The 26100-nt window shown below is 51.7% G+C and overlaps 1 protein-coding gene across 2 annotated transcripts; it reads right to left on the minus strand.

Moving 5' to 3' along the window:
• Positions 1 to 285: 285 nt before the first annotated feature.
• SUN1 (Sad1 and UNC84 domain containing 1) lies at positions 286 to 25357 on the minus strand. Of its 2 annotated transcripts, XM_049788575.1 has the most exons (21): positions 25249 to 25357; positions 22973 to 23161; positions 20273 to 20457; positions 19591 to 19629; positions 19287 to 19475; positions 15957 to 16154; positions 15472 to 15555; positions 14941 to 15039; positions 12197 to 12290; positions 11466 to 11524; positions 11193 to 11338; positions 10439 to 10678; positions 9411 to 9497; positions 8150 to 8193; positions 7631 to 7766; positions 6658 to 6912; positions 6097 to 6181; positions 5776 to 5891; positions 3861 to 4028; positions 2321 to 2413; positions 286 to 1986 (listed from the first exon to the last, which is right to left on the minus strand). In XM_049788575.1, the coding sequence occupies exons 1-21, from the start codon at positions 25323 to 25325 to the stop codon at positions 1873 to 1875; spliced, it is 2697 nt and encodes an 898-aa protein (XP_049644532.1). In that variant the 5' UTR covers positions 25326 to 25357; the 3' UTR covers positions 286 to 1872. The 2 variants fall into 2 exon arrangements, with proteins under 2 accessions (XP_049644532.1, XP_049644533.1); XM_049788576.1 differs by lacking the exon at positions 15957 to 16154 and having other exon boundaries at positions 25249 to 25351.
• Positions 25358 to 26100: the final 743 nt, after the last annotated feature.

The following is a 26100-nucleotide window of genomic DNA, read 5'->3' on the forward strand; positions in this document are numbered from 1 at the left end:
CCAACCTTCCTGGGCTTGTCAGCTGGACTCAGCTCCCAGGATCCAGTGGGCCGAAAGTTGGCTCCTGGAGGAAGAACACCCACATCCTTCTAGGGCTTGTCAGAAACACTCAGCTTCCAGGATCCAGTAGTCCACCACTCCTCCCTCCCTCTCCTCTCTCCTCTCACACTCAGGACCTAGTGGTCAACCACCATCCACGGGGAATCATCTCTCCCTCCACCCCACCGACCCCCCATCCACGGCCCCTCTCCCACACTCCTTTGGGCAGAAACCAAGAAAACGGGGGAAAAAAAGATAGACTTTATTATTCATTTAAAATCTCACATGCACTTTTAAAAATTAAAACTATTTAAACATTTCAATAAGCATCTTATCAATTTGGCAGCAGCAAAAATGTAAGCACTACCAAAGACAAAATATTCTGAAAAAACATTTACAAAAATACATTGCACAAAGTCCTATCTTTAAAAATAAATATTCAAAATATTTCCACCCTAACACCAAAATTTGGTTTTATATAGGAAATTTTATTTATACTTTTATCCTGTAAATATGAAATATCTCTAGACATTTATTCAACTTCGCTGCATAGACATTAGTTCCAATTCTAGAGTGAAAAAGACGCTAGCTACTTTGTGTTCTGTGTTTGTATATTTGAGGACTGTTGTGCAATAGACATAAAACTCTTCAGAAAACCAGTCAGCACCATCACTGCCGCTCTTTCTGAAAATACAACATTTATGGAACATCCAAAAACTCAACCCAGAAAAAAACTTAAATAATCTTTAAGGTAAACATCTGTAACACTTTTAAGTGCCTGACAGATATCTCATTTATAAAGTCTGCTCAATAAAAGAGTCTAAGTATTAAATATAACCAAAAAGGGCCTCGGGGGAGAATGGAGTGAGAATGGTGACAGCCAGTCAAACTGCAAACCCCAACGAGCCGGCAGAAAGTGCTGCTATGACAAAGTTACAATCAGAAAGCGGCAAATCGTGAACCTGCCTCCCTGGACAACCTCTGAGGATAAACTGGAAAACATTCGTGAGCATCTTAAGTATATTAGTGTTTGCTTTTCAGCAAAATGCGAACAGAAACCTGAAGATATCCAAGACCAGATTTCTTGGTTCCTGTTTCTCCCGAGGGGTGTGAGGAAGCACTGGGGTGTACAACATGGAGCCCTGAGAAGCCCAGGAACAAGCCTGTTGAAAGCCAGACCAGCCCTTTCAATCACACACCACCCTCACTATACCATGTCACAAGGCTCCCCCCACCATGTACTAGGAAAGCCATTCTCAGAAGCAGGAATGAACAAAGCCTGGACTTGTCAGTGATTCCCCATCTGGTGACATGGAGTACTCAGTATTAGTGCTGAGGAAAGGAAAGCCCAGTCCTGAAGGACAACTCCCACATTTGGCGACACTATTTGCTCCCTGAATGATATGTAGATATTAGGTTTGATAGATGAAAAGTCAGTGCCCCCCCATAAGTCCTTTACAAGGATCCTTGAAAGGCTATCTAGTAAAGCGTCAGGAGTATGGTCAACTTTCCTTCCTTCATTTGCTTTGTTCTAGCTGTCAGTAAAATACAAGTGTAGCGTTTCATGTTCAAACCCCGATCCTGAACCAGCCAGTGTCTTGTGGACACATCCATATTCCACGAGGTCTCAATCAAGCAGCAAGAGGAATGTGGACAGGCGGTCAGCAAGCCGGTGTTGGGCACAACATCCCCACCCCCCATGAGTGCTGGCAGCCAGGACCCCTGAGTGGAGCGACGCTTATCCTGTTACTCTACAAGCCCCTATCCACGGAGGGTTCCAGTGTTTCCAGCTGTCCCATATATATACAAAATGTACAACAACGAGGAGCGGCTTTACTTGATAGGTTCTCCATGAACGCGGAACCGATAAAGACACGTGTATTCAGGATGGCCCCAGTTTGAAGAAATCTGAAGTTCCACTATTTGGAAAGCTCTCTCCGGTACTGTCTAAAATAGAAAAGGAAAAAGTCACACACACACACACACACACACACACACACACACACACACACACACACTTTTTTCTTTCCCAGCTTCAGATCCGGAGTAGTGAACAGGCTTGGAAGTCAGATTCTCACTAAGAACTCAGCCAGAACTAAGCTGCTGGGAGAGTCTGAAGCAGAAATCAGCTCAAAGGGGTCCGGAGCCAGAAAAGGGCTCTTCAGAGAAAGAGGCCTGTGGAGCCAGTGCCTCGTCCATGGCCCTGAACCCTGCACTGCACAGGATTGTGAAGACCCTCTCCTGTAGCTGGGAGAAGGCCTAGGGATAGGGCGCTCCTTACCAGCACGTGGAACATCTGCAGGGACTCCCCATCCTGGTCGTACATGAACCGCCCCAGCAGCAACCCTTCCTCCTGGTATTCGTTCTCCAACCCCTGCAACAGAACGTTCAGCGAATCAGCAACTCAGCCTGAAAAGGGCTTATGCACAAATCACGACCATACCACACAAGACAGAGCTTGGGAAGGGAAGCCCAGGTGGAGGGCAGACTCAATGTCAAAGAAGTCACTGTTCACTGACTGCAGGGGATGATACTAACCACAGAGGAGCCTGGAAAATTAAGGGAAGCCAGAAGAGAGGGGATTTCGGGAGAAGGTGGAGCAGGGGCCCAGGTGCTGAAATGGATAGTTCCAGATAGAGCAGGTTGGGGGGACACATTCAGGAACCTGTCCCAGGGCATAGGGTCAGAAAAGGCCACAGTATGTCTGGTGATTACTCATAGAAAAGAAGGCAAGATCCAGGCACTAAGAAAAAAAACAGTGGGAGGGCCCGGAGAGATAACACAGCAGTATTTGCCTTGCAAGCAGCAGATCCAGGTGATTGGTTCGAATCCCGGTGTCCCATATGGTCCCCCGTGCCTGCCAGGAGCTAGTTCTGAGCAGACAGCCAGGAGTAACCCCTGAGCATCGCCGGGTGTGGCCCAAAAACCAAAAAAAAAAAAAAAAAAAAACAGCGGGGAGGGCACTTGTCCTGCACTTTGGTGACCTGAGTTCAATCCCAGGAATCACATATGGTCCCCACAGGTCCCACCAGGTCCTTGAATGAAGAGCCAGGAGTAAGTCCTGAGCACCACCAGATGTGGCCCCAAACAAACAACAACAACAACAACAAAAAGCAGGTTCTAAGAGGAAATAGAGGGGAAACTGAACATTTAGTTCATAAAAGGCAAGGTCTTTCTGAACACAAAGATATGGTGAGAAAAATTAAGGGAAAAATATAACAAAATACTTAGGGCCCGAAGAGATAGCACAGTGGCGTTTGCCCTGCAAGCAGCCAATCCAGGACCAAAGGTGGTTGGTTCAAATCCCGGTGTCCCATATGGTCCCCCGTGCCTGCCAGGAGCTATTTCTGAGCAGACAGCCAGGAGTAACCCCTGAGTACCGCCGGGTGTGGCCAAAAAAAAAAATACTTAATACAAAATTAAGATTAATAGCAGGATGGGCTGGAGCAATATCACAGCGATAGGGCATGTGCCCTGCACGCAGCCGACTCAGAATGGACCTGGGTTCAATCCCTGGCATCCCACATGGTCCCTTGAGCTTGCCACGAGTGATGTCTAGGCTCAAAGCCAGGAGTAATCCCTGAAAGTTGCTAGCTGTAACCAAAAACCAAAAATAAAAAAAAAGAAGAAGATTGACAGCAGGAGGCCTGGGAAGAGTCTCAAAGCGCTGGAGGCAAAGTTTCAGCCCCAGCACCATATGGTTCCCAAGCACTGAGACAGGAGTAGCATCTGAGCACCACTGTATGTGGAGCTGAGGTGCAGCCATGTTTCAGAACCATGGGGAGGATCCATCCTGTGAGCGCCCTTGGCTTGGCACTTACGTAGACAGCGAAGTCCTTGGGGGCACTGGTGATGTTACCCGTGGGTGACAGCGTCTTCGGGATGTGCTCCAGGGTGAAGGTGGTTGGGTAGATGGTCATTGACAGCCTCACTACTAGATACCCCTGGGAGCCTTTGAATGCCCAGCAGTTTCCTGGGTATATGTCCGGCTAGGGAGGCAGCAGAAAACCAACAGTCTCAAAGAGCTCTCAGTCATTTTCCTGGGTTTTGTTTTTTTGTGTTTGTTTGTTTGTTGTTGTTTTTGGCTCTACACTCAGAAGTCAGTCATGGTTGTGCCCAGGAGGGAACCATAAGGGATGCCAGGAATCGAACTCCTGTAGGGTGTGTACAAAAAGCAAGAGTCCTTCCCACTAACCCTTAGAGCTCTGGCTCTGAGGCTCAGTCACGTTTAAAGAAGCATCAACAGGAGAAGAGGAGGAAAAGGGAGCTTTTTCTACTCTGGGGCAGCCCATATTCCCGACTACATATCTGTCTCTCCCACCATATAAATCCGTAAATTTATTTCTATTAAAACTATTTCTGGGGTCAGAGAGATAGCATGGAGGTAAGGCGTTTGCCTTTCATGCAGAAGGTCGGTGGTTCGAATCCGGACATCCCATATAGTCCCCTGTGCCTGCCAGGGGCGATTTCTGAGCATAGAGCCAGGAGTGGCCCGAGTGCTGCCAGGTGTGACCCAAAAACCAAAAAGTCACAAATAAACTCAAAAGACAAACCAGACAAAAGTATCTGCAACTGAAACTCCCAAAGGACTACTATTTCCCTTGATAGAATGAATGAGTTAAGAAAACCAGATTTCGGGGCCGGCAAGGTGGCGCTAGAGGTAAGGTGTCTGCCTTGCAAGCGCTAGCCAAGGATCAGGACCACGGTTCGATCCCCCAGTGTCTCATACGGTTCCCCCAAGCCAGGGGCAATTTCTGAGCGCTTAGCCAGGAGTAACCCCTGAGCATCAAATGGGTGTGGCCCGAAAAACCAAGGAAAAAAAAGAGAAAAGCAGATTTGGGGCCAGAGAGATAGCATGGAGAGGTAAGGCGTTTGCCTTGCATGCAAAAGGATGGTGGTTTCAACCCCAGCATCTCATATGTTCCCCCAAGACTGCCAGGAGTGATTTCTGAGTGTAGAGCCAGGAGTAACCCCTGAGCACTGCTAGGTGTAACCCAAAAACCAAAAAAGAAAAAAAAAAACAAAACAGACTTTCTATAAAAATGGTTGAGACACACACCCTTCAGGAAAAAACAAACAAACAAACAAAAAACAAATGTACGTGGCTTTTAAACCCACAGAATATGCCTCCCACTTGCAGAGGGACCAGAGAGGTTCCAGCTTCAGTGCATAGTGTCTTCTAGGGCTGAGGGATGAGGATGGAGGGGGGGGGCAGAGTTGCCACTGTGGGTTCCTGGAACCCAGGCCCCCACCTTTGTCTCTTGAGTCTGTGGCAGAAGTGCCAGAGCACTTTAAAGAGGCCTCTGGTTCCTTATCAGAGTTACCTCTGGGGCAGAAAGTCAAGTTTGCAGCCTTTAGCTTGGCCCAAGAACGCCTCTGCATGTGGAGTCCCCTGAACAGTGTGTCTCTTCATTGTGGGTGACTGTCCTTCCTCACTCATGACCACTCTCCACACACCTCGAACAGGGCACCTCACTCCCATATCAAAATCCCAAAGACAGGGGCCGGGTAGGTGGCGCTGGAGGTAAGGTGTCTGCCTTGCAAGCGCTAGCCAAGGAAGGACCACGGTTCGATCCCCCGGCGTCCCATATGGTCCCCCCAAGCCAGGGGCGATTTCTGAGCACATAGCCAGGAGTAACCCATGAGCGTCAAACGGGTGTGGCCCAAAAACCAAAAAAAAAAAAAAAAAAAAAAAAAAAATCCCAAAGACAGCCTGGCACTGAGACACATACGTACCTGGATGACGACTCGAGGGGACTGCGAGTAGTACCACAGGGGGATGCCGAAAAGGCTGATGAGAGCAGTCTTGGTCTCATAGGTCTCTGAGCAGCGCGTACTCAAGATGCTGCCCCCTGCAGGCAGACTTGGGTTTAGACGGCCTGAATGCTATGCCTTCACCCAGTGTCCCTTGCACCCAAACTGCGCCCAATGGGGTCGGCCTCGAGCCTGGCCTGTGCCGTCCCACACAGCTCCTGGACAAAGGTCCGGTTCCCCATGTGCGGCCTGCTGACCAGTAGGCAAGCACTAGTGAACCCCTGTGGTGCCCTCCAGGCTCACCCCCAGACTCCAGGGCGAAGTCCACCATGCCAGTCTTGTCCTGCGAGTAGAGCTTCAGAGCGTTGCTGACGATAGCGTGTGCTTCCTGGAGAGGCACCCATGGCTCAGAGAGTGAACCCCGGAATTAGGGGCATAGAGTGGGGCAGCTGTGACTACCACAGGGCCAGGGAGACAGCATGCAGAGTGGGAGAAAAGGATAGGCCTGGATTGGATAGGCCACACCCACAGAGAGGGAGCATTCCAAGTGTGTTTTTTGTAAGTAGGAGGCATGGGGGGTGGGGGGATTGTATTCCAGCAGTGCCCCACGGCATATGGTCTTGCACCAAACCTGCCAGAACCTGTCAGCTGGGAATGGTCAGGAAGCCCAGGAAGTGTGCGGCTAAGCCCCCTAGTGCCAATGAGGGAACAAGAGGGTCTGGGGAAATGAAAGGAAAGCAAGGTCTGCACCAGCTCAGTGTGTAGGATCTTGGGAGGAGCCAGGGAACGAGGGAAGGGAGCTCTCTCCAGAGGGAGCAAAGCTACACAGTATTCTGCACATGCTCCATCCCCCAACCTGCTCACCGCCTCTGTGATTCCAGGGAGCCCTGCGTCCCGAATAGCAGGTGCCACCATCTCGGGGGTGGGAGCCTGTCTGGTCACAGAAATGTGGTGGCTGATGTTCTTTAGGATCTTCAGCTCCAGGTCCCGGAGCACCACCTGTAGGTCCTCCCTGGTCACGAACTCGGAAGAGAACTTGTGCAGGAGCCACTCAAGAGAGCCGTCGTGCCAGTCGCCGGAAAACAGGAGCTTCACTGTTTCTCTGACTTGGGCATCGACCTGGTAAGACCATCAGAAATCAGTGTGTGATCTCACTGCTCAACAGATCACATCTGCTCTCCACCTGCCCATGAGGTGAGACAGGAAATATCTTAGCACTAAGTGGAATCCAGCCTCTCCATGCCTGTCTTCCCTTCAAGCACATTCAAGAACCATCCAGAATCTGCCAGTGTAGCCACTGAAGGGACTGGGAGCAGGAGGGCACATGGGCCCAAAGGCAAAGATTGAGTCTCTGGACTCGGACAGATGGTGAAGCAGCTCTTTGTCTCCAACCATCTCCCAGATGAAAGCTGCTGCATCTGAGCTGGAGGATCACTCCCACACACAGAAATCAGGGCAGACTCTCTCCTGCTCCACACTGGAAAGCAGGGAACAGTGGGCACACATGTCCTCCTCAGAGCACCCAGTGTAGACACATCAGACATGAGTGCTCCCTATGGATCAGGTAATAGTGCTCACAGCCCTAAGACTAGGGGTGCAGAGTCTCCGAGCCCTAAGGGTTAGGGTGATAATGCTCACAGCTCTAAGGATCGAGGTAATGAATGCTCCCTAAGGATCAGGGTGATGAGTGCTCACAGCCCTGACGATCAGGGTGTCAGCACCAGAGGGAGGACTTCTGGTGGAAAGAGGGGTCCGTGTATTCCACATTTCAGCAGAGTGAAGCCTAAACGAGGTGCCCATGTGCCCGTGCTCCTATACCCAAGAAAGCATCACTCACACGCTCCTGGATGTTGTCTCCCTTCTCACAGCTGCTCCGCCAGTGCTCCCAGCCTGCCAGCTGTGCTCTGAGCTGACCCAGCTCCAGCTCTAGGCGCTGCACTGTGGAAAGCAGGCTCTGGTCCTCCTCGATCCCTCTGGAAATTCATGGGGAGGGGGTCAAGAAGAAAAGGCAAAGAATGACTCAAGGGTCGCTCGGGAACAGGACAGGGTCCAAGCTAGTGGCAGGAGTGGGACTTTACAGCCACTTCTGAAGCAGGGCCCAGCATCTCACACATTTCCCTGCTGAGTGGCTATTTAGCAAAATGACATTACGGAGCTTCCCTGGGTGGTGGGTGAACAACTTCTCTCAAAACTAAGCCTGTAAATGGGGCGTTCGCCTTGCACTTGGGTCAAACCTGGGTTTGATCTCTGGCATCCCATATGGTTTGGCTGTGTGCTGGGTCAGCTATGTGCATCCCCATTCTGCTGTGCTATGGTTCCTGCCCCAGCCAGTGCTGATGATAGGAAACCATCTTACCTGATGGTCCTCAACTTGGTCTCTTCCAGCTCCTTCTCAATGGCCTGAAAGGTACAAGAAAAGACATACACTGTCACTGACTGCTAGGGGGAGGGGACAGATCTCAGTGACCAACACTGACTTGCATCCGGAACAGCATCTATGCATCTGGGACTTTTCCTTTCTGCTCTAAGTTCAGACCTGCCTGCTGGCTGGCAAGCAAGAGCTGCTGGTTTATTTCCTCAAAGTAAACTTTTAGAAGACAACACGTCCAAAGGGCTGACAGACTGCACAGGAGCAGTTAGGTGGACGAACAGATAGGCAGTCATAGGAATGGCTGTCATTGGGGACCTGCCCCCATACTGAGAATGGGACGGAACTGTCAGCTCTGAGCAAGCTCAGGGCTATGGGCTTGAAAGCAGTGAAAGGCAAAGGCTGCTCTCACTGCCAGGGAAAGGCCACAGGGTAGGAGTGGGATAGACCAGGGCAGGGGACACTCATAAACTAGGCTTCCTTGAGTGAGTCCCAGTGCCCGGGATCCCTCCTGCACTGAGGAGCCCGGCCTAGCCAGGTCCCCAGGTGAAAGTTCCATACCAGGACCACAGAGACATCTTTGGCCCCTGCTCTGCCAGCAACCCCAAGACTCTACAACTATCCATGATATCCCCCTTTCTTTTTTCTATTTTTAGTTTTGGGCCACACCAGGTGATGCTCAGGGATTACATCTGGTTATGCACTCACAAATTGCTCCTGGCTTAGGGGACCATATGGGATGCTGGGGGATTGAACCTCGGTCCGTCCTGTGGTCCATCCTAGGTTAGCGCATGCAAGGCAGACAGACGCCCTATCGCTTGCACCACTGCTCAGGCCCTGAGATCCCACTTTCATCTTCCCCTAGGAAAAGCCCGAGCTGAGGTGGTGCTTAGAGCAGAGTAGTGACCCTGCACGTGTGAAGCCCTAAGACCAAGGCCTTCGTTATAGACTGCTAGAGGAGAAAGAAGATCAGGCCAGCCAGGTCAGGTGTCCTGGGGTTGCCAGGGAGCCAGGCTCTACCTTCCAAAGCCCTGGTATCTCCCAGCTCATATGAGCTCACCTCCCTTCAACAGCATCGAGGACCAGTGAGCCATGCAGAAGGGGACAGGACAGCCAAGGGATATGTGAGTGAGAAACAGGCTCTAGGCATCCCAACCCCAACAGTGCTGGACCTTGTGGCTGGCTGAGGGTGCCCTGACCACCATGAGATGTGCTGTTAGGGTCCTGCCGCCGGGCTGAGGGCATGTACCTCAGATCTCTCTGTAAGTTTCCGGAGAAGATCCTCCAGGTTTGAGATACGCAGTTCCTGGCTCTGCTGGGAGGCTGCCACGTCGCCCTTGGAGAGGACAGAGGGAAGCAAGGCTACAGTGAGCGCAGAGCCAGACACCAGGAAAAGGTGTCCTCGAATAGAGCAGGAAGCTGTAACCACAATTAGCTCTGGGCTCAAGCCCTGAGTGCCCAGGTAGAGCCAAGACCCAGGTCTAAGCTCTACACATCCCAATAAAGTGTCCTTGGTAGATAGAGTTTCTGTTAGCTATGCCTCACGACAAAATCACAAACACGAGTCGTCCAATAGCACCTACATTTGGATGAAAAACATGTCAGAGCAATGGGGTGAGGGCTGTAATGTCAGTGGTATCACCACCTTCAGTGGTGATTGTGACGTGACCTTCATGGTGTGTCTTCAAGTGGTAAGAGTGACCTCCAGTGGTGTGTACTTGAGTAGTGTGACCCTCAGTGATGAATGTGACCTTTAGGGGTGCATCTTCAAATGGTGTGACTGAATGGCGAGTCTGACCTTGAGTGGTGAGTGTGACCTTTAGAGGCGTGACTTCAGTGGTGCATGTCACTTTCAGTAGAGTGCTCTTAAGCAATAAGACCTTCAGTGGTGTCCTTTAATCATGAGTGTGACCTTGAGTGGTGTGACCTCAGTGGTGAGTGTGACCTTCCCGATGAGCCATGACCCCTGGCAGTGATGATGGTAGAGAGTCCGGATCGAGACAGGAGCCAGCATTCAGAAACCACCTGCCGCTGAAACAAGATCAGTGCATGGAGAAAGGACGAGGCTCCCTAAACTGTCTGTCCCCTTTCACCTGCTCTTGGCTGTGGCCAGCCGCCCTTCCGCCTGGCCCCTGCCAGCCCCACAGGCTCCTTAGAGGTGTTGCGCTCAGCCCAGTAGTGGGTGCAGGAATGTACCTGGAGACATTTGGCCCCGTGTGTTGTTCCCAGAACCAAGGGTGAGGCCAGGCCTGGCATTCAGGTGGCCTGGGATGTTACCTGGGTGCCTGAGGGCCCGAGGGTGCCGATTTCCTTCAGGTGCTGTCCAACCACTTCCCGCACCAAGGCCAGCGTGTCGGCGTCATTGACATTGATTCGGTCCACCCGTGTGTGTAGCTGCTGCAGCAAAGCTGTCAGCTCTTGGAGCTTCTCCTCATGGTTGCGACATTGTCCAGATAGAGATGTCACCTGCCTCTCTACGTCACTCACCCAGCGCCCGGGAGAAAGCATGCCATCACCCTGCATGGGAGAAGGTCGGAGGCTTGCATAGAGAAGATCCATGAGGCCTTGTGGGGATGTGCTGATGTGAACACACTCTAGCAGACAGCCTAAGCCCTGCTTTACACCAAACCAAATTTCTTCAGGTTCTGTTCTCAAAATTTGAGAATTGACTTGCTTCTTTCCATTTGGGTTTTATTCTGTGGGAGAGGGAGGCCCCCACGCAGTGCTCAGGGGTCTGGGCCCAATACCACAGATCACCTGATCACCTGTCTAGAAAGGTCAGCGCTAGGGTCCAGTGATACAGAGGCCTCCATGGCTGTAAGGTGCTGTGTGTGGGTTACCTGGATCTTGTGCAAAGCACATGCTTCGTCACTGTGCCCTGTCCTGGCTCAGACCATGAACCCTATTTGCAATTACAAAAGGGTGGGGTGTGCCCACTCCCATTTGGCCCCCAGGAGGCACACACCAGTGGTGATCCTGAGCCCAGATATGTCTGGTGACTGAGCCTTCAGCTCCAGGCATGCCTGCCTACCTCTGGCCATAGAATCTGCCGAGCAGGGTCGGGGGCCAGTGTCGTCCTGGGTTCATCTGTCCTCTGTGCTCTGAGCATGCCCGTCCAGTTCAACACAGGCAAGAAGGACAGGAGGTCACTCCGGTCCCACAGGAAAAAGCCTGAGGCTGAAGGGGAACATGGAAGTCATATTAAGATGCAGCCACACATGCTTCACTCAGCACCTGCACACACATGGGCCAGGCTCATGCGTGCATACCAGGCAATTGGGGGTGTTGGGCCCAGGTCACTTACCGAGTAAAAGCAAGAGTGGGATGAGAAAGAGGAAAAATTTGCAAAGGCTTCGAAGGCACCTAGAACAGAAAGAAGAAAAAGAGTCAATTCAGGAAAGTGGAGGCTGGTGCAGCAGCGATCAGGAATTCTGGGCAAGAAATGTCCCGCAGGGGTATGTCCATGTGCCTTGGGGGCACACTCTGTGTGTGGTGAGTAGGTAGGGTAGGAGATCTGTGTGTGAATCTGTGTGTTTAGTTGCAGGGCACTGTGGGGGAATGTGCACGTGTCTATGTGTATGGTGTTTGGGGTGTGCGTATCTGCATGTAAGAGCCACGTGTGCCTGAGTGCAGTCCAGGGCTGAGTCCTGAGGAACAGACCAGGCCTCCCTCTGAGCTGTCTCCCTGCCCTATAGCACCTATCCACTCTGACAAGAGCCAGTGTGGTGATGATATGCATTTCCTAGACAGGTTGACATGCTAGTGCAGTCCCTGGGCCGGGGCTATCAGTACAGGTGTCACAGTGGGAACAGGGATAGGAACAGGGCTGCAATAGAGCAAATAGCCGGGCCCCTGCACCCTGCTCCCTCAGAGGAGCACCTGTGTCTCTGCCCTCACAGGGCTGGGAGGCACTGAGCTTCGTGGAGGGTGAGATGTGAGATGTGAGCCACAGGGCACCATGTCTAATGGCCACAGGCCAGACCCTGTTGGCAACAAGCAGTGCCACAACATTGGGCTGATGGTGCCAGCTCTTACCTGGTCAGAAGAAACACATTCAGCCACGAGACCAAAGTCACCAGCCGATACCAGCCGATCCCCAGCCACCAGAAGAGCCCTGAGGCGGCCTTCCCTAGGAGATAAGAACAGCAGGTTCAAGACTAGGCTGCAGGCATTGTGTGCAACAGAGCACAGGCTGGAGCAGCCATGGGGGTTGGGACAGGGATAGCTGCTGGTGACCACACATACAACAGAGGGAAACCCACCCTGGGCTTGCACATTAGGGCCCCATGGCCACTGAAGGCCAGGGTACAGTGCCCACAGAGCAGAGCCCAGAGACCAGAGAACAAGGCACAGAACCCAGAGTATAGTGTGGGACCTGGAGCCTGGAGCACAGAGTATGAAGCCCAAAGCATAGAGCCCAGAGCCAAGAGCCCAGAACCTAAAGTCTAGGGTTCGGAACACAAAACTTGGAGCATAGAATCCAGAGTCCAAAGAACAAAGCATGAAATCCAGAGTATAGAATGTGGAACCTGAAGCCTAGAGCCTGAAGCCTAGAGTCCAAAACACACAGCCAGGAGCCCAAAGAACACCGTGTGTCAGCATGCAAGCCAGCAAGAACAGTGCGATCACAGTGGGCTTGTCCGGGTCTGGTTAGCTACATCTGCAGGGTTCCTTGGTCTGACCCAGGAGCCTCGCCAATGCAACCCTGGAAGGATAGGAAGCACCTGGAGCCATCAGCACCTGCAACAGCACCACCAGTGGCTCCTCGACAACACCCAGCCCACAGTGGCCACCCTGCTCGTCTGGACTGAGACATGGCCTACAGTGGGCGAGATGCTGGTGGCTCGGCAGAGGTGTCCAACCAAATGTGCAATGCCCAGCCCCAGCACATGGAAGCTCTGCCAAGCAACTGCCTCATGCACTGAGAAACTGTGAGCTGCCATGTCCACAGGAGTTAGAAACCTGTGAACTGTCACATCCACATCTCAGAAACATGTAAATTCTCACATCCACACAAGCACAGAAATCCACACCCACAACACAAAAACCCAAAACCTGGGACCAGAGAGAGAGCACAGTGGGTAGAGAATTAAGCCTTCTATGAGGCCGACCCAAGTTCAACTCCCGGCATTCCATATGGTTCCCCAAGTCTGCTAAAAGTAATTTCTGAGCACAGAGCCAGGAACAACCTTGAACACCACTGGATGTAACTCACAAATAAAAAAAGAGGGGCCGGAGAGATAGCATGGAGATAAGGCATTTCATGCAGAAGGTCATCGGTTTAAATCCCGGTGTCCCATATGGTACCCTGTGCCTGCCAGGAACAATTTCTGAGCATGGAGCCAGGAGGAACCCCTGAGCACTGCCAGGTGTGACCCAAAAACCACAAAAGAAAAATAAATAAATAAATAAATACATAAACCCAAAACCTATCATGTCCATGTAAGTACAGAAACCTGTGAATGCCATATTCACACGAGCTCAGAACGCAGCTGTGAGCCCTACTAGGCAATGTGCCTTTCCCTGTGCGGCAGGAACTCAATCCAAAACTGTAATAATAGACTGTACAAGGGCTGATGATGCCACCACTTCACGCTTCACTTCACCACTTCACTTCACTTTATGATGGGGTCAGCTGAGTTTACTTTGGGAGGGAAGATGCAATACTTGAAAGACAATAAAATTTCAGACAGCAGGAGAGATAGCACAGCGGCGTTTGCCTTGCAAGCATCGGATCCAGGACCAAAGGTGGTTGGTTCGAATTCCGGTGTCCCCGTGCCTGCCAGGAGCTATTTCTGAGCAGACAGCCAGGAGTAAGCCCTGAGCACCGCCGGGTGTGGCCCCAAAACAAAACAAAACAAAACAAAAAAAAATTTCAGACAGCAGCAGTCAACATGCTTCAGAAGAGACCATCACTCCATGCCAAAACAAAAATTGTTCCGGGGGCCAGAGAGAGAGCACAGAGGTAAGGCGTTTGCCTTTCATGCAGGAGGTCATTGGTTCGAATCCCAGCATTCCATATAGTCTCCCGAGCCTGCCAGGAGCAATTTCTGAGCATAGAGCAAGGAATAACCCCTGAGCACTGCTGGATGTGACCCCCCCACACCAAAAAAATTGTCCCATTAATAATCTCCTGTGAAAAAGTATTTCTGGATTTTCAGCAGCAGCACTGTGAAGAGGCAGAAGCAGCTGGAAGAAACATGTCCTGGCTCCAGGCAGACATGGCCTAAAAGGATACTTTTTTTTTCTTTTTCACTGTCCCACATTTACGACTGAGCAGTGAATCTGCCAATTTCAGTGAAAAAAAAAAAAAAAAGGCACCTCCAGCAGCTTCCAGGGGCCAAAGAGATGACACAGCAAGGAGGCCAAAGAGATGACACAGCAAGGAGGCCAAAGAGATGACACAGCAAGGAGGCATTTGCCTTGTGCGCAATTAACCTGGGTTTGATTCCTCAGCATACCATAAGGCCGAGCACCGTGAGGAATGATACCTGAGAGTAGAGCACCCAGGTGACAACTTGAAACCAATGGAGGCTCAATGTCACCTACACTGGGGGCAGGAAGGGGCCAGAGCAGTGCCAGCATCCTCAGGACCTCTCCTTCACCTCACACAAACTGGCGTCCTGCTCAGTTTGTGCACCAGACAGAGGCAACAGCAGGAGGACACCCCTGACTGAAACTTGGAGCATCCCCTTTTCAGTTTTCCAAACTCAACTGTGGCTTCCAGATACAAGTGTGAGAAACATGAAGAAAGTAAGAGAGAAGGGTATGTGGAGCACCTGCGTAGGTCCACATGTGCCGCAGAGTGCCTGTTCCCCATCTGGACCCTGAAGATGAGGCGAGGACGTCTGTGTGCATCTCCCCTGCATGGCCATCACCTGTGGAGGGGCGACAGGCAGTTAGTGGGACACTCAGAACGAATCATGGATGTCCTCGCCAGCTATGCCCTAGCTACAAAGCTGAAAAGGTTAAGGAATTCTATCATGGGGCTGGAACGGTGGCACAAGCCGTAAGGTGGCCACCTTGCTCTTGCTAGCCTAGGACGAACCGAAGTTCGATCCCCCTGTGTCCCATCCCCCAAGCCAGGAGCGATTTCTGAGCACATAGCCAGGAATAACCCGAGTGTCACTGGGTGTGGCCCAAAAAGCAAAAAACAAAAACAAAAAAAAGAAAATACCACACATGCAATACATATACAATACATGCCAGAGAACACAACATAATGCATCACACAAAACACAATAAAAGCACAACACAACAACAAAACACACAACACTGAAAACACTGTGGTACTAGGAGGACCCACTTACCCCACAACGCTGCTGACACACCGAGGTGGCCATGCTCTCCCGCAAGAGCATCCACACTGGTTTCCACATAGTGGCTTGAAGACACTGCAACACACAGAAGGGGTTCAGCAAGGCAGGGAGGACTTGCCAATGAAGGCCAAGAATGGCAGGCACAGCAGGGAAGCAAGGGAGAGCAGGAAGGGTGGCCCGCCTGACCCAACTGCGATAGAGGTAGGAAGGGCCAGAAGCGGACTGAGGTCTTCATTGACAGTGTCTTGCAGATGACTTAACACACACGGCGTTGAGAAAACGAGGTACAGAGACATTAAGACGTGCGCACACTCCTTAAAGACCCGTGAAGAGACCGCACCAAGGCCAAGAAGACAGACAGCCAAAGCGGCAGCCCTGCCGGAAGGATGGATGGATAGAAAGAAGGAAAGAAGGCTGCAGCTTCTCCACCTTGAAAGCATCAGCTGGTGGGAGCAGGAGGAAGACAGTGAAAATACCTTTGGATTCATGGCTTTGTGATTTATAGCTTTCTGATTCATGAGCTTTTGATTCAGAGCTTTTCAATTTGTAATTTTCTGATTCACCACTGAGCTTCGTTAAAATCACGTGAAAGAGCTGAGCTAAGAACGCTGAGAGAGACGCTGAGGTGCACTTGGCCAGCCACAAAGTCCTGTCTGCGTAGAAAGACACGCCGCCTAGCGAGAGACCTTGCAGTTACTCCCTGGCCAGAGTGGAGCTGAGTGGCCACAATGGCCCTGGCCTGCAGATGAGAGCAGCACTGGCAGGAGCCGCCACGGCCTATCCTGGAACGGGAAGCTGTTGCTGACTGACAGTGTCTGCAACTGGCTTCCCTCACTGCCTGCCGAGGCCTGGATGCTCAACATCAACATCCTGTGGGTGTCAGTGATGCTGGGACAGAGATATGTAGAAAATCTCTACCAGTAAATGGAGGGGAGATGAAGGTGGGTAGCCCTGCCCCTTGGGTGAGTGGACAAAGGCCTGTAGGGCCAACCTGGCCACTGACACACATAGGGGACTCAACTGGGGAAAACAGAGCCAATGTTTTTAATCAGTGACATTCATGTCATTTTGGTCATTTAGTTTATGGAACACACACACACACACACACACACAGTGGTGCGCAGGGCTTTGTGCTCAGGGGTCACCTGGGTGGGGTTCGGGAGATCACATGGGGTGCCAGGGAGTGAGCCGAGGTCAGCAGTGCTCAAGGCAAATACCCTGCACCCTGTGCTATCCTTCCGGCCTCTCATTTTATACATACATACATACAAACATACATACATACATACACACATATATTTATGTTATCATATAGCATATATATGCTATCACTCTGGCCCCTCATTTTATCTTAATAGCACACAAAAAAAGATAAGGTGACCCTGGTATGGTTAGTTCAATACAGAACCACCTGGGGATCTGGCTCTAAGGCCCTTGGATCCTGTGCTCTGCTTCCCCTGTGGTAAATGCCAGAGGCTGTGAAACTCAATTGGTTTTACTAATAATCAAAATCAATAAAATATCCCCCTTTTTATTAAATTCCATGCAAGTAGCAAAATGCTACAAGAATTAAACAATAAAAAAAAGGGGGGGGGGGCCGGAGAGATAGCACAGCGGCGTTTGCCTTGCAAGCAGCCAATCAAGGACCTAAGGTGGTTGGTTCAAATCGAGGTGTCCCAAATGGTTCCCTGTGCCTGCCAGGAACTATTTCTGAGCAGATAGCCAGGAGTAACCCCTGAGCACGGCTGAGTGTGGCCCAAAAACCAAAACAAACAAACAAACAAAAAACAAACAAACAAAAAAAGAATTAAACAATGGTGGGAGGCAGGAGAGAGTCCAGGAGTAAAGAGTTTGCCTTGAGTGTGGTTGACCCTGGTTATACACCCCCATACCACACACCCATACCACATACCCTGAACCCACTCTCCCTGGGCCCCCAGAACACCATTTGGATCCTCTCTAAAGAACAGTAAAAGAAAGCCCGGAGAGACAGCATAGCGGCGTTTGCCTTGCAAGCAGCCAATCCAGGACCAAAGGTGGTTGGTTCGAATCCCGGTGTCCCATATGGTCCCCTGTGCCTGCCAGGAGCTATTTCTGAGCAGACAGCCAGGAGTAACCCCTGAGCAACGCTGGGTGTGGCCCAAAAACAAAAAAAAAGAACAGCAAAAGACCTGGAATGAATAGAGCTAGAGCAGTGGTGCAGGGCATAAGGCGTTTGCCTTGGGCATGCTAGCCTAGGACGGGCCGCGGTTTGATCCCCTGGCATCCCATCTGGTCCCCCAAGCCTGAGCGCATAGCCAGGAGTAACCCCTGAGCATCACCGGCTATGGTTCAAAAACCACAAAGAAAAAAAAAAAAAAGGAAAACAATGACCTGGAATGGAATGGAATAAGGCCTCAGTACACCTCAGGAAACCTCTGAGCACCCTCCAGAAGGGCTGTCTCGGCCAGCAGCAGCAGGTGGGGATGATGGGATACCCTGTCCTTGATGCTGAATGTCTCCTGTAGGTGTTGTCCCCATCAGGAATGCCCTCAGCAGCCATCAGACCACAGCACCTCAGGAGCAAGGACGCTAGCAAATACCTACCTCCACTCTAAGTCCTGGCCCCACATGCCCACAGATGTCTGGCCCTGCCCACTCCCAGACCTACGAAGTCAGAGGCTAAATTTTTGTTTGTTTGTTGGAGGGTTGGAGCTACACCTGGTGACACTTAAGGGTCACTCCTGGCAGGCTCAGGGGGCCATATGGATACTGGGAAGCGAACCCAGGTCAGCACATACAAGGCAAACGCCCTCCCTGATATACTATCACTCCCATCTCAGAGGTTCAGTAGAGGCAGCAGAGGACATCAGAATCCCCTTACTCCTCTCAAACCTGAGACAGGCTCAGTGTGCAGGACTGAGCTCTCAGCCATCACGAGCACTGGGAATTCTTCGGAGGAAAGAGGGGCCTGGATGAGACAGTGCTCTGCTGCCCTGCCCTACTTGGCTGGGCCACCTTTGCCATGTTCATTCGCACCAGACTTCCTAACTCCCCTTCGTAGGAAAGATCACTCAGTACCCCAGGCACAAACGGGGTCCCCTCTCTGAGGAAGCAGCAAACAGAAACACCTAACACAAGCACTCAAAGGCTCTATACAGCATCCCAGGGATCCAGGGAGTATGGCACTGCTTCGTGAGATCATGAAAAGGTTCTTTTTCTTCTTTGCTATTGTGTGGAAGCCAACTTAGGTGACCCTCACAGTGGGGCAGCCTCTGGACCCTGAAGTCTCGAGGGAAGCTGGAGAGGGAAAGCTTGACCCCACGTGACCCCAGGAAAGACATGAGAGTCCATCAAAGCCAGAAAAATCAATGTTCATTCCAAGTGTTCTCAAAGTCTCAGGGCGTGGACAACACCAGGTATGGTGGAACCTGATGCCACCAGGCACACCCACTTCCTGAGCACCCTAGGAAACATGGTCTGATGCAGAGAGCACACAGGAAAGCTCCAAAAGTGCCAACTCAGCACTGTGAGCCTCTAAGTGGGAGCAGGGACACCAAACCTCAGCCTGACCAGGTCCAGTGCCCATTCTTGCCCACCCCTGCCCCAACCTGCTCCAGAGGCCTCAGGAACTGCTATCCCCCAGAACCACCCACCACGAAATTGAGGGGTCCCTGGTCTTGCAGAATCTGACACTTCTGGGTACAGGTAACCTTGGGGAGACTGAAGCCAATGGTATGGTGTCTTAGGTTTGCAAAGGACTGTGATTTCAGCCCAAGAATGTCTAAAAAGGGACACCCCCCAGCACATAGGGGAAAGGGACTCACGTTTCTGACTGCGGTCCCTGGAGTAGATGTGGGTAGTAGGGCCAGGGCTGTGGTGCAGGGCAAGGGTGCTCAGTGACTCCCGGTGTGCCCCTAGAAGTCGGCAGTCCTGGCATGTGTAGCCATTGCTGGATGTGGCGACTGCCTGTGCGCTCACGTCACCGTTGCCCTGTAGGACAGCGCCACCTCCACCTGGGATTCCGGGGTAAAAGAGAACAGCGCTCAGTGTCTCCACACACATCTCCACACACCAGGTTGGGGAGGGGGTCAGGTGGCACAGATGACATGGCACAGTGCAGTCACTCACCTTGGGTGTCCCCTTGAACATCTCCATCCTCATCCAGCCCTGGAAGACACACGCATCCCATTGAGCCCAGAAGCAGCCACCTTACACCATCACCACAGGGCAGAGCCAGACCACACACAGGTGAAGCCCTGCCTGTCCCCCAACAACAGCAAGGACAGAACCTGGTCCCTGAAATGCTCTTGGGGCACTGGACTTGGACACAAACAACACTGGGTCAATCCCTGGCACCACCAGGAGTAATTCCCTGAGTGCAGGGCGAGGAGCAAGTGCTGAGTACTCTGTCCTCCCCAACACAAACTAAATCAAGATTTTTCCAGATATGCAGAGATATCACCAGATACTCCCACAAAGGCCATGAGCTCAGAACTGTGCCTGGGCCAACAAAGCTCAGACCCCACCAGCCAGTCCCATTTCAGTGTTGCCACCCATACTGATGTTCTCCTGTGCTGTTACTTAGAGAGCTCTGGAGTTAATTGGATAAGCCTTGACAAAAGGAACCAGAACACAGCAGGCCTAATTCTGCTCTGACCAGGTCTCCACAGCAGCCCCAAAGCTCCTGCTGGAGACATATCCCAGGCCTGTAGCCACAGGACAGAGGGTTTGACAAAGCCCTGAGATGGGGACACAAAGCCCCCTTCCCCCAGTAGCTCTGATGATCTGCTCCTGCCCTCTGCAGACTCACCCCAGAAGTGGGCCACTTTGGTCTGCTCACGGATCAGAGACTCATCCAGCACGGGATGCCGCAGGCTGGCGTCAGTCTGCAGCTCAGTGGTATCAGCCCGACTGGCGGCTGAAGTTGTGGCTTTGCTAGACACGTGGCTCATGCTGCTGGTAGACTTGGCCACATTGCGGCGCTGCCTGGAGGTTCTGAAAGAAGTGAGAAACCCATATAAAGATTTTTTTCTAGAGACTCAGCGATTTCTGAGCGCAGAGCCAGAAGTAACCCCTGAGCGCTGCCGGGTGTGACCCAAAAACCAAAACCAAAACAAAAAACAAAAATAAAACTAAACTCTACTTCTCATTATCGGCTCAATGAACAAATTGTGCTTATTTGTTTGATTCTGGGTTTTTGGGCCATACTTGGAGGCGCTCAAGGGTTACACCTGGCTCTGTGCCCAGAAATCACTCCTGACAGGCTTAGAGGTAAGTTCAGGTTGGTTCTGGATTGGCCACGTGCAAGGCCAACGCCATCACTGCGCTATCACTCCAGACCCGTTTATGTGCTTTCTTTTGATAGTGCCCTAACTGAACCCAAAGCCTCATGTAACAAGTCCTTGACCAACCACTGAGATAAATGGCATTTTGGTTTTCCCCTTTTTTTCTATTTAATCAGTGAAAATTTGTGAAAATGGTCAGATCTCAAATGTCATTAAAGCCACTGTCTGAGGGCTGACTAAGCAGTATGCTGCCAGTTGAGCCTTCTGTGTTGTTGTTTTTGTGTCCTAAGCTTAGTTGGGTTAAAGGCTAGTTTGCTGTGCCCCTACTGAGCTGTCAGACCATGGAGTGTGGAGGTGTCCATGTGGCCGTGTACATGCCACACTATGGGAGCTGCAAGATCTGTAGACCATGCAGATGGATGGTGGTTTGAATCTTGGCATCCCCATATGGTCCCCCGAGCCTGCCAGGGGCGATTTCTGAGCACAGAGTCAGGAGTAACCCCTGAACACTGCCGGGTGTGACTCCGCAAAAAAAAAAAAAAAGAGTATTGGAAGAAAAGATTCTTTTTTTTTTTTTTTTTTTTTGGTTTTTGGGCCACACCCAGCGTTGCTCAGGGGTTACTCCTGGCTGTCTGCTCAGAAATAGCTCCTGGCAGGCACGGGGGACTATATGGGACACCGGGATTCGAACCAACCACCTTTGGTCCTGAATCAGCTGCTTGGAAGGCAAACGCAGCTGTGCTATCTCTCCGGGCCCAAGAAAAGATTCTTTAGGGGCTGGGAAGGTGGCGCTAGAGGTAAGGTAAGGTAAGCCTTGCAAGCGCTAGCGTAGGACGGACGGAGGTTTGATCCCCCGGCGTCCCATATGGTCCCCCCAAGCCAGGGGTGATTTCTGAGCGCATAGCCAGGAGTAACCCCTGAGTGTCAAACGAGTGTGGTCCAAAAAACAAAAAAAGAGTACTGGAAAAAAAATCTGTAAACCAGGACTGAGAAACACCAGCAGCTTGGCCTACCTCTCCTCTGAAAAGAAGCTATGGGGCTGTGTGACTGGGGAAGCCTATCTGGTAGCTGTGGCATGTGGGTATGGCTGCCAGGGACTCCAGCAGTACAAGGGGTGGGGATGGGGGCTTCCTGGCCCCACTCTGAGAAGACCCCCAGAGACTAGGTTTAGAAACCCATGCACCAGGGATTTCCTGCTGGCACCTCTGTAGACATTCGTCATGGAGCAGTGACGCCGGGCCATTTGATGATGTGCATGGTGGTTGTGGAGTGTTCATGAAGCAACTATGGGGGGCTCCACCTGGGCAGGGACTCATACTGTGCCCTCCCAAGGGGAACCCAGGGGCCGGAGAGATAACATAGAGGTCAGGAGTTTGCCTTGCATGCAGAAGGACGGTGGTTCCAATCCCGGCATCCCATATGGTTCCCCTGAGCTTGCCAGGAGCGATTTCTGAGCGTAGAGCCAAAGTGGCCCCTGAGCGCTGCCGGGTATGACCCAAAAATGAAAACCAAAAAAACAAACCAAGGGGAACCCAGAATTTTTAGCACCAAGACTGATCTATCTGTGAGTCTGTGAATCATAGTGGCATGGTTTGCATCTCTTTTGAAGTCATGAAGCTGGGCTGTTGACATGTGGCAGCAGTGGGATGTGGGTTTTTTGATTTGAGGAATTTTCTAGTTTGGGAACCATGTCTAGAAGTACTCAGGGGTTCCTTCTGGGTCTGCACTGAAGAATTACTGCTGGCGGTCCTCAGGGCTCAAACAATATGTTGGAGATGGAACCTGGGTCAGCCGTGTGCAAGGCTAACACTCACTATGCTATTGCTTTGGCCCCTCACAGGTGAAGCTTTGGTGCAGTCTCTCCATCAGGGCCACCAAAGTGCCCTGGTGTTCCTTTCTGTGGGTCTCATTGTCCCAGCCTGGTCCCCTCAAGTCGATTCTCCAGACCCGGGGCTAATTCCCCATCAAGTGTCACTCTGGACTTTTGAGAGACCACAGGTGAGTGACACCATCTGGCATCTGTCCCTCTCTGCCTGTGCCTTGTCTCTCTCAGCACCTATCCAGACCTCTCAGCCTCACTCTGCTGTGCCCATGTGGCTTTTGGTGCCCACCTCAGCTTATTCACCCACATGTGACTGCCAGGAAAAAGCAGCTGGAAGCGGACGACAGTGTGTGTTCAGCTTCATGACCACTGAGAAGGGAACAGGATATAGTGGATGATCTACCTGACAGTCCTGTCCTTGAGGGCAGCCACACTGCCTGAGCGGATCTGGGCAGCTCCAGCTGAGCTGTCCTCTGTGCCATACGTCGTGGTGACGAGTCGCAAGCTCCGGCGTGACATTCTCGGAGAATCAAACACAGGGTCCAACTTGTGCTCTGTCTCAAAGTCCAGTGCTTCTGAAGAGTAACTGGAGCTGGAAGGAAATGAGAGTGTGAAAGGAGCCTCCAGTGTTCCCCCGACATTGTTCCTGTCCTATCCCCCACCCAACACAGGGCTCAGCCTCACCCACGGTCAGCAGCACAGGAGGGATGGCCAACAGCGCCACCCACACGGCGACACTCAGGATAGACCCCGCTCTAGTTTTGAGGCAAGTGGAGGAGTCGGCAGTGCTCACGGAACTAAGTGCAGCACCACCCACACCCCAAACACCCGGAGTGGGCCTGCAAGCCTGAGATTCCATTGGGGCCTTACATGACCCCCAAGCCTGCCAGGCCCACCAGGACAAGAGCTGACTGATAAACTCAAGACATTTTTTTTTTTTTTTTTGGTTTTTGGGCCATACCCGTTTGACGCTCAGGGATTACTCCTGGCTATATGCTCAGAAATTGCCCCTGGCTTGGGGGGACCATATGGGACACCGGGGGATCGAACCGCGGTCCGTCCTATGCTAGCACTTGCAAGGCAGACACCTTACCTCTAGCGCCACCTTCCCGGCCCTCAAGACATTTTTTTAAGGGGCCAGAGAGACAGGACAGCAAGGAGGGCACCTGCCTGCACGAGGCTGTGGCCCAAAAAACAAAACAAAAATACTTACTTTTGTTTTGGGCCACACCCTGTGGTACACAAAGGTTACTCCTGGGTCTGCACTCAGAAATTGCCCCTAGGGGCCAGAGCGGTGGCGCAAGTGGTAAGGCGTCTGCCTTGCCCGAGCTAGCCTAGAATGGACCGGGGTTCCATCCCTCTGGCATCCCATATGGTTCCCCAAGCCAGGAGCGCATAGCCAGGAGTAACCCCTGAGTGTCACCGGGTGTGGCCCAAAAGAACAAACAAAAAATTTGCCCCTGGCAGGCTCGAGGGACAATATGAGATGCATGGAATTGAACCCAGTTCCCTCTCAGGTTGGCTGCATGCCAAACACCCTACCACTTTGTTTTTGCTCTGGGCGTCAGTACTTACTTTTATTAAGGAGCCAGAGGACACCACAGCAAGTAGGCTGCCTGCTTTGCACACAGCAAAAGCAGGTCTGATCCCAGTACCCCAAATGATCCCCTAAGCCACCAGAGTGATCCCTGAGCACAAAGCCAGGAGTAAGTCCTAAGCACTGTCAAGTGTGGTCCCCAACACCTTCAAGTACATATTTTTTTTGTTTTTGGGGGGACACATCCAGCAGCGCTCAGGGGTTACTCCTGGCCCTGAGCTCAGAAATTACTCTTGACAGGCTCAGGGGACCCTATGGTATGCTGGGGATCAAACCCGTGTCAGCCACATGCAAGGCAAATAACCTCCCCATTGTGCTATCACTCCAACCCTCAAATATTTTTCTTAAAATGTTTCCCATTTTTCTCAAGGTTTCAACTGCATGTTTCCCATTAGATCCCACACTTCCTCGGCCTATCGTCCCCTTTTCAGAAAGGGTATCTCTAGGAGGCCCTGGAAATCTACCTTTTTTGTTTGTTTTGGTTTTTTTGGGTCACACCCAGCAGCCAGCAGCACTGAGGGGTTAGGGGTTACTCCTGGCTCTACGCTCAGAAATCGCTCCTTGGCAAGCTCGGGAGACCTTATGGGATACTGGGATTCGAACCATAGTCCTTCTGCATGCAAGGCAAATGCCCTACCTTCATGCTATTTCTCCAACCCCAAAATCCACCTTCTTTAAGGAAACAGAGCTCCCCAGGCCACTGTCCAGGCAAAACCTTCGGCAAAACCACCCAGGGGCCCAGAGCCACCCTTTCTCCAGGCATAACCAGTCCAGGGCTCAGGAGCAGCTTTGAGGTCCAGTTGGAATGTTAAGAGGAACAAGAAATTCTTCTGACAACAGGTCAGACCTTCCGCCCTTAGGATCTTACAGTTCTGCCATGTCTGTCAACAGTGCCACGCCCCTGCCACACCCAGAGCCTGGACTCACTCACAACCTCCAGAGCATGTGGCCTGGGTGGGTGTAAATAAGTCATAGGACTCATCACCATCATCAAGAAAATCTAGCACATAGGCCTACAGTTCCAGGAAGAGTGGGTGTGAAGCTGGCCTCTCCGAACACGCCGGCTCTTGTGCGTCGCTCACCTGAGGGCATAAGTGTAGCCAGTATTCTCAGGCACACACAGCGGTGGCGTGTACAGATGCAGCCGAGAAAAGTCCATGATAGGATCCCAGAGAGCTCAGAGCATCCTGCAGGGGGGGAGAGTGTGTAAGTTAGAGGTGGGGTCAGACCTCCTTACTCACAGCTGCCCAGCAGAACCCAGCCCAGAGTAAGTTCAGAAACCGACCCAGACCCAGCTGGCGTGAGAGGCTTCTCCACTTCCTTCAAGCTTTTACTCTCTGGAGCCAGAGTGAGAGTACAGTGGGGAGGATGCCCTCGCATGCGGTCAACCCGGGTTCCATCAATGACATCTCATAGAATCCCCCGAGCACCCCCAGGAGTGATTCCTGAGCACAGAGCCAAAGAATAATCCCTGAGAGCCACTGGGTGTAGCTCAAAAACTAAAATAAAGAATTGGCCCCAGGGGCCAGAGTGTTTGAACAGTGGTAGGGCATATGCTTTGCAAGAGGTGAACCCTGGATGGATCCGGGTTCAATCCCTGGCATCCCATAAGGTCCCCTGAGCCAGCCAGGAGCAATTTATTTATTTACTTGTTTGTTTGTTTATTTATTCATTTCCTTCCTTCCTTCCTTTCTTCTTCTTCTTCTTCTTTTTTTTTTTTTTTTGGTTTTTGGGTCTCACCCAGCAGCGCTCAGGGGCTACTCCTGGCTCTGCACTCAGAAATTGCCCCCAGCAGGCTGGCGGGGGGGGGGGGGAGAGGGGGAGAAGGCGGGGAGCATATGGGATGCTGGAATTTGAACCACCATCCTTCTGCATGCAAGGCTAACGCCCTACCTGTGCTATCTCTCCTGCCCCAGCCAAGAGCAATTTCTGAG

This window comes from Suncus etruscus, chromosome 15 (assembly GCF_024139225.1).
Source record: "Suncus etruscus isolate mSunEtr1 chromosome 15, mSunEtr1.pri.cur, whole genome shotgun sequence".
NCBI lineage: Eukaryota > Metazoa > Chordata > Mammalia > Eulipotyphla > Soricidae > Suncus > Suncus etruscus.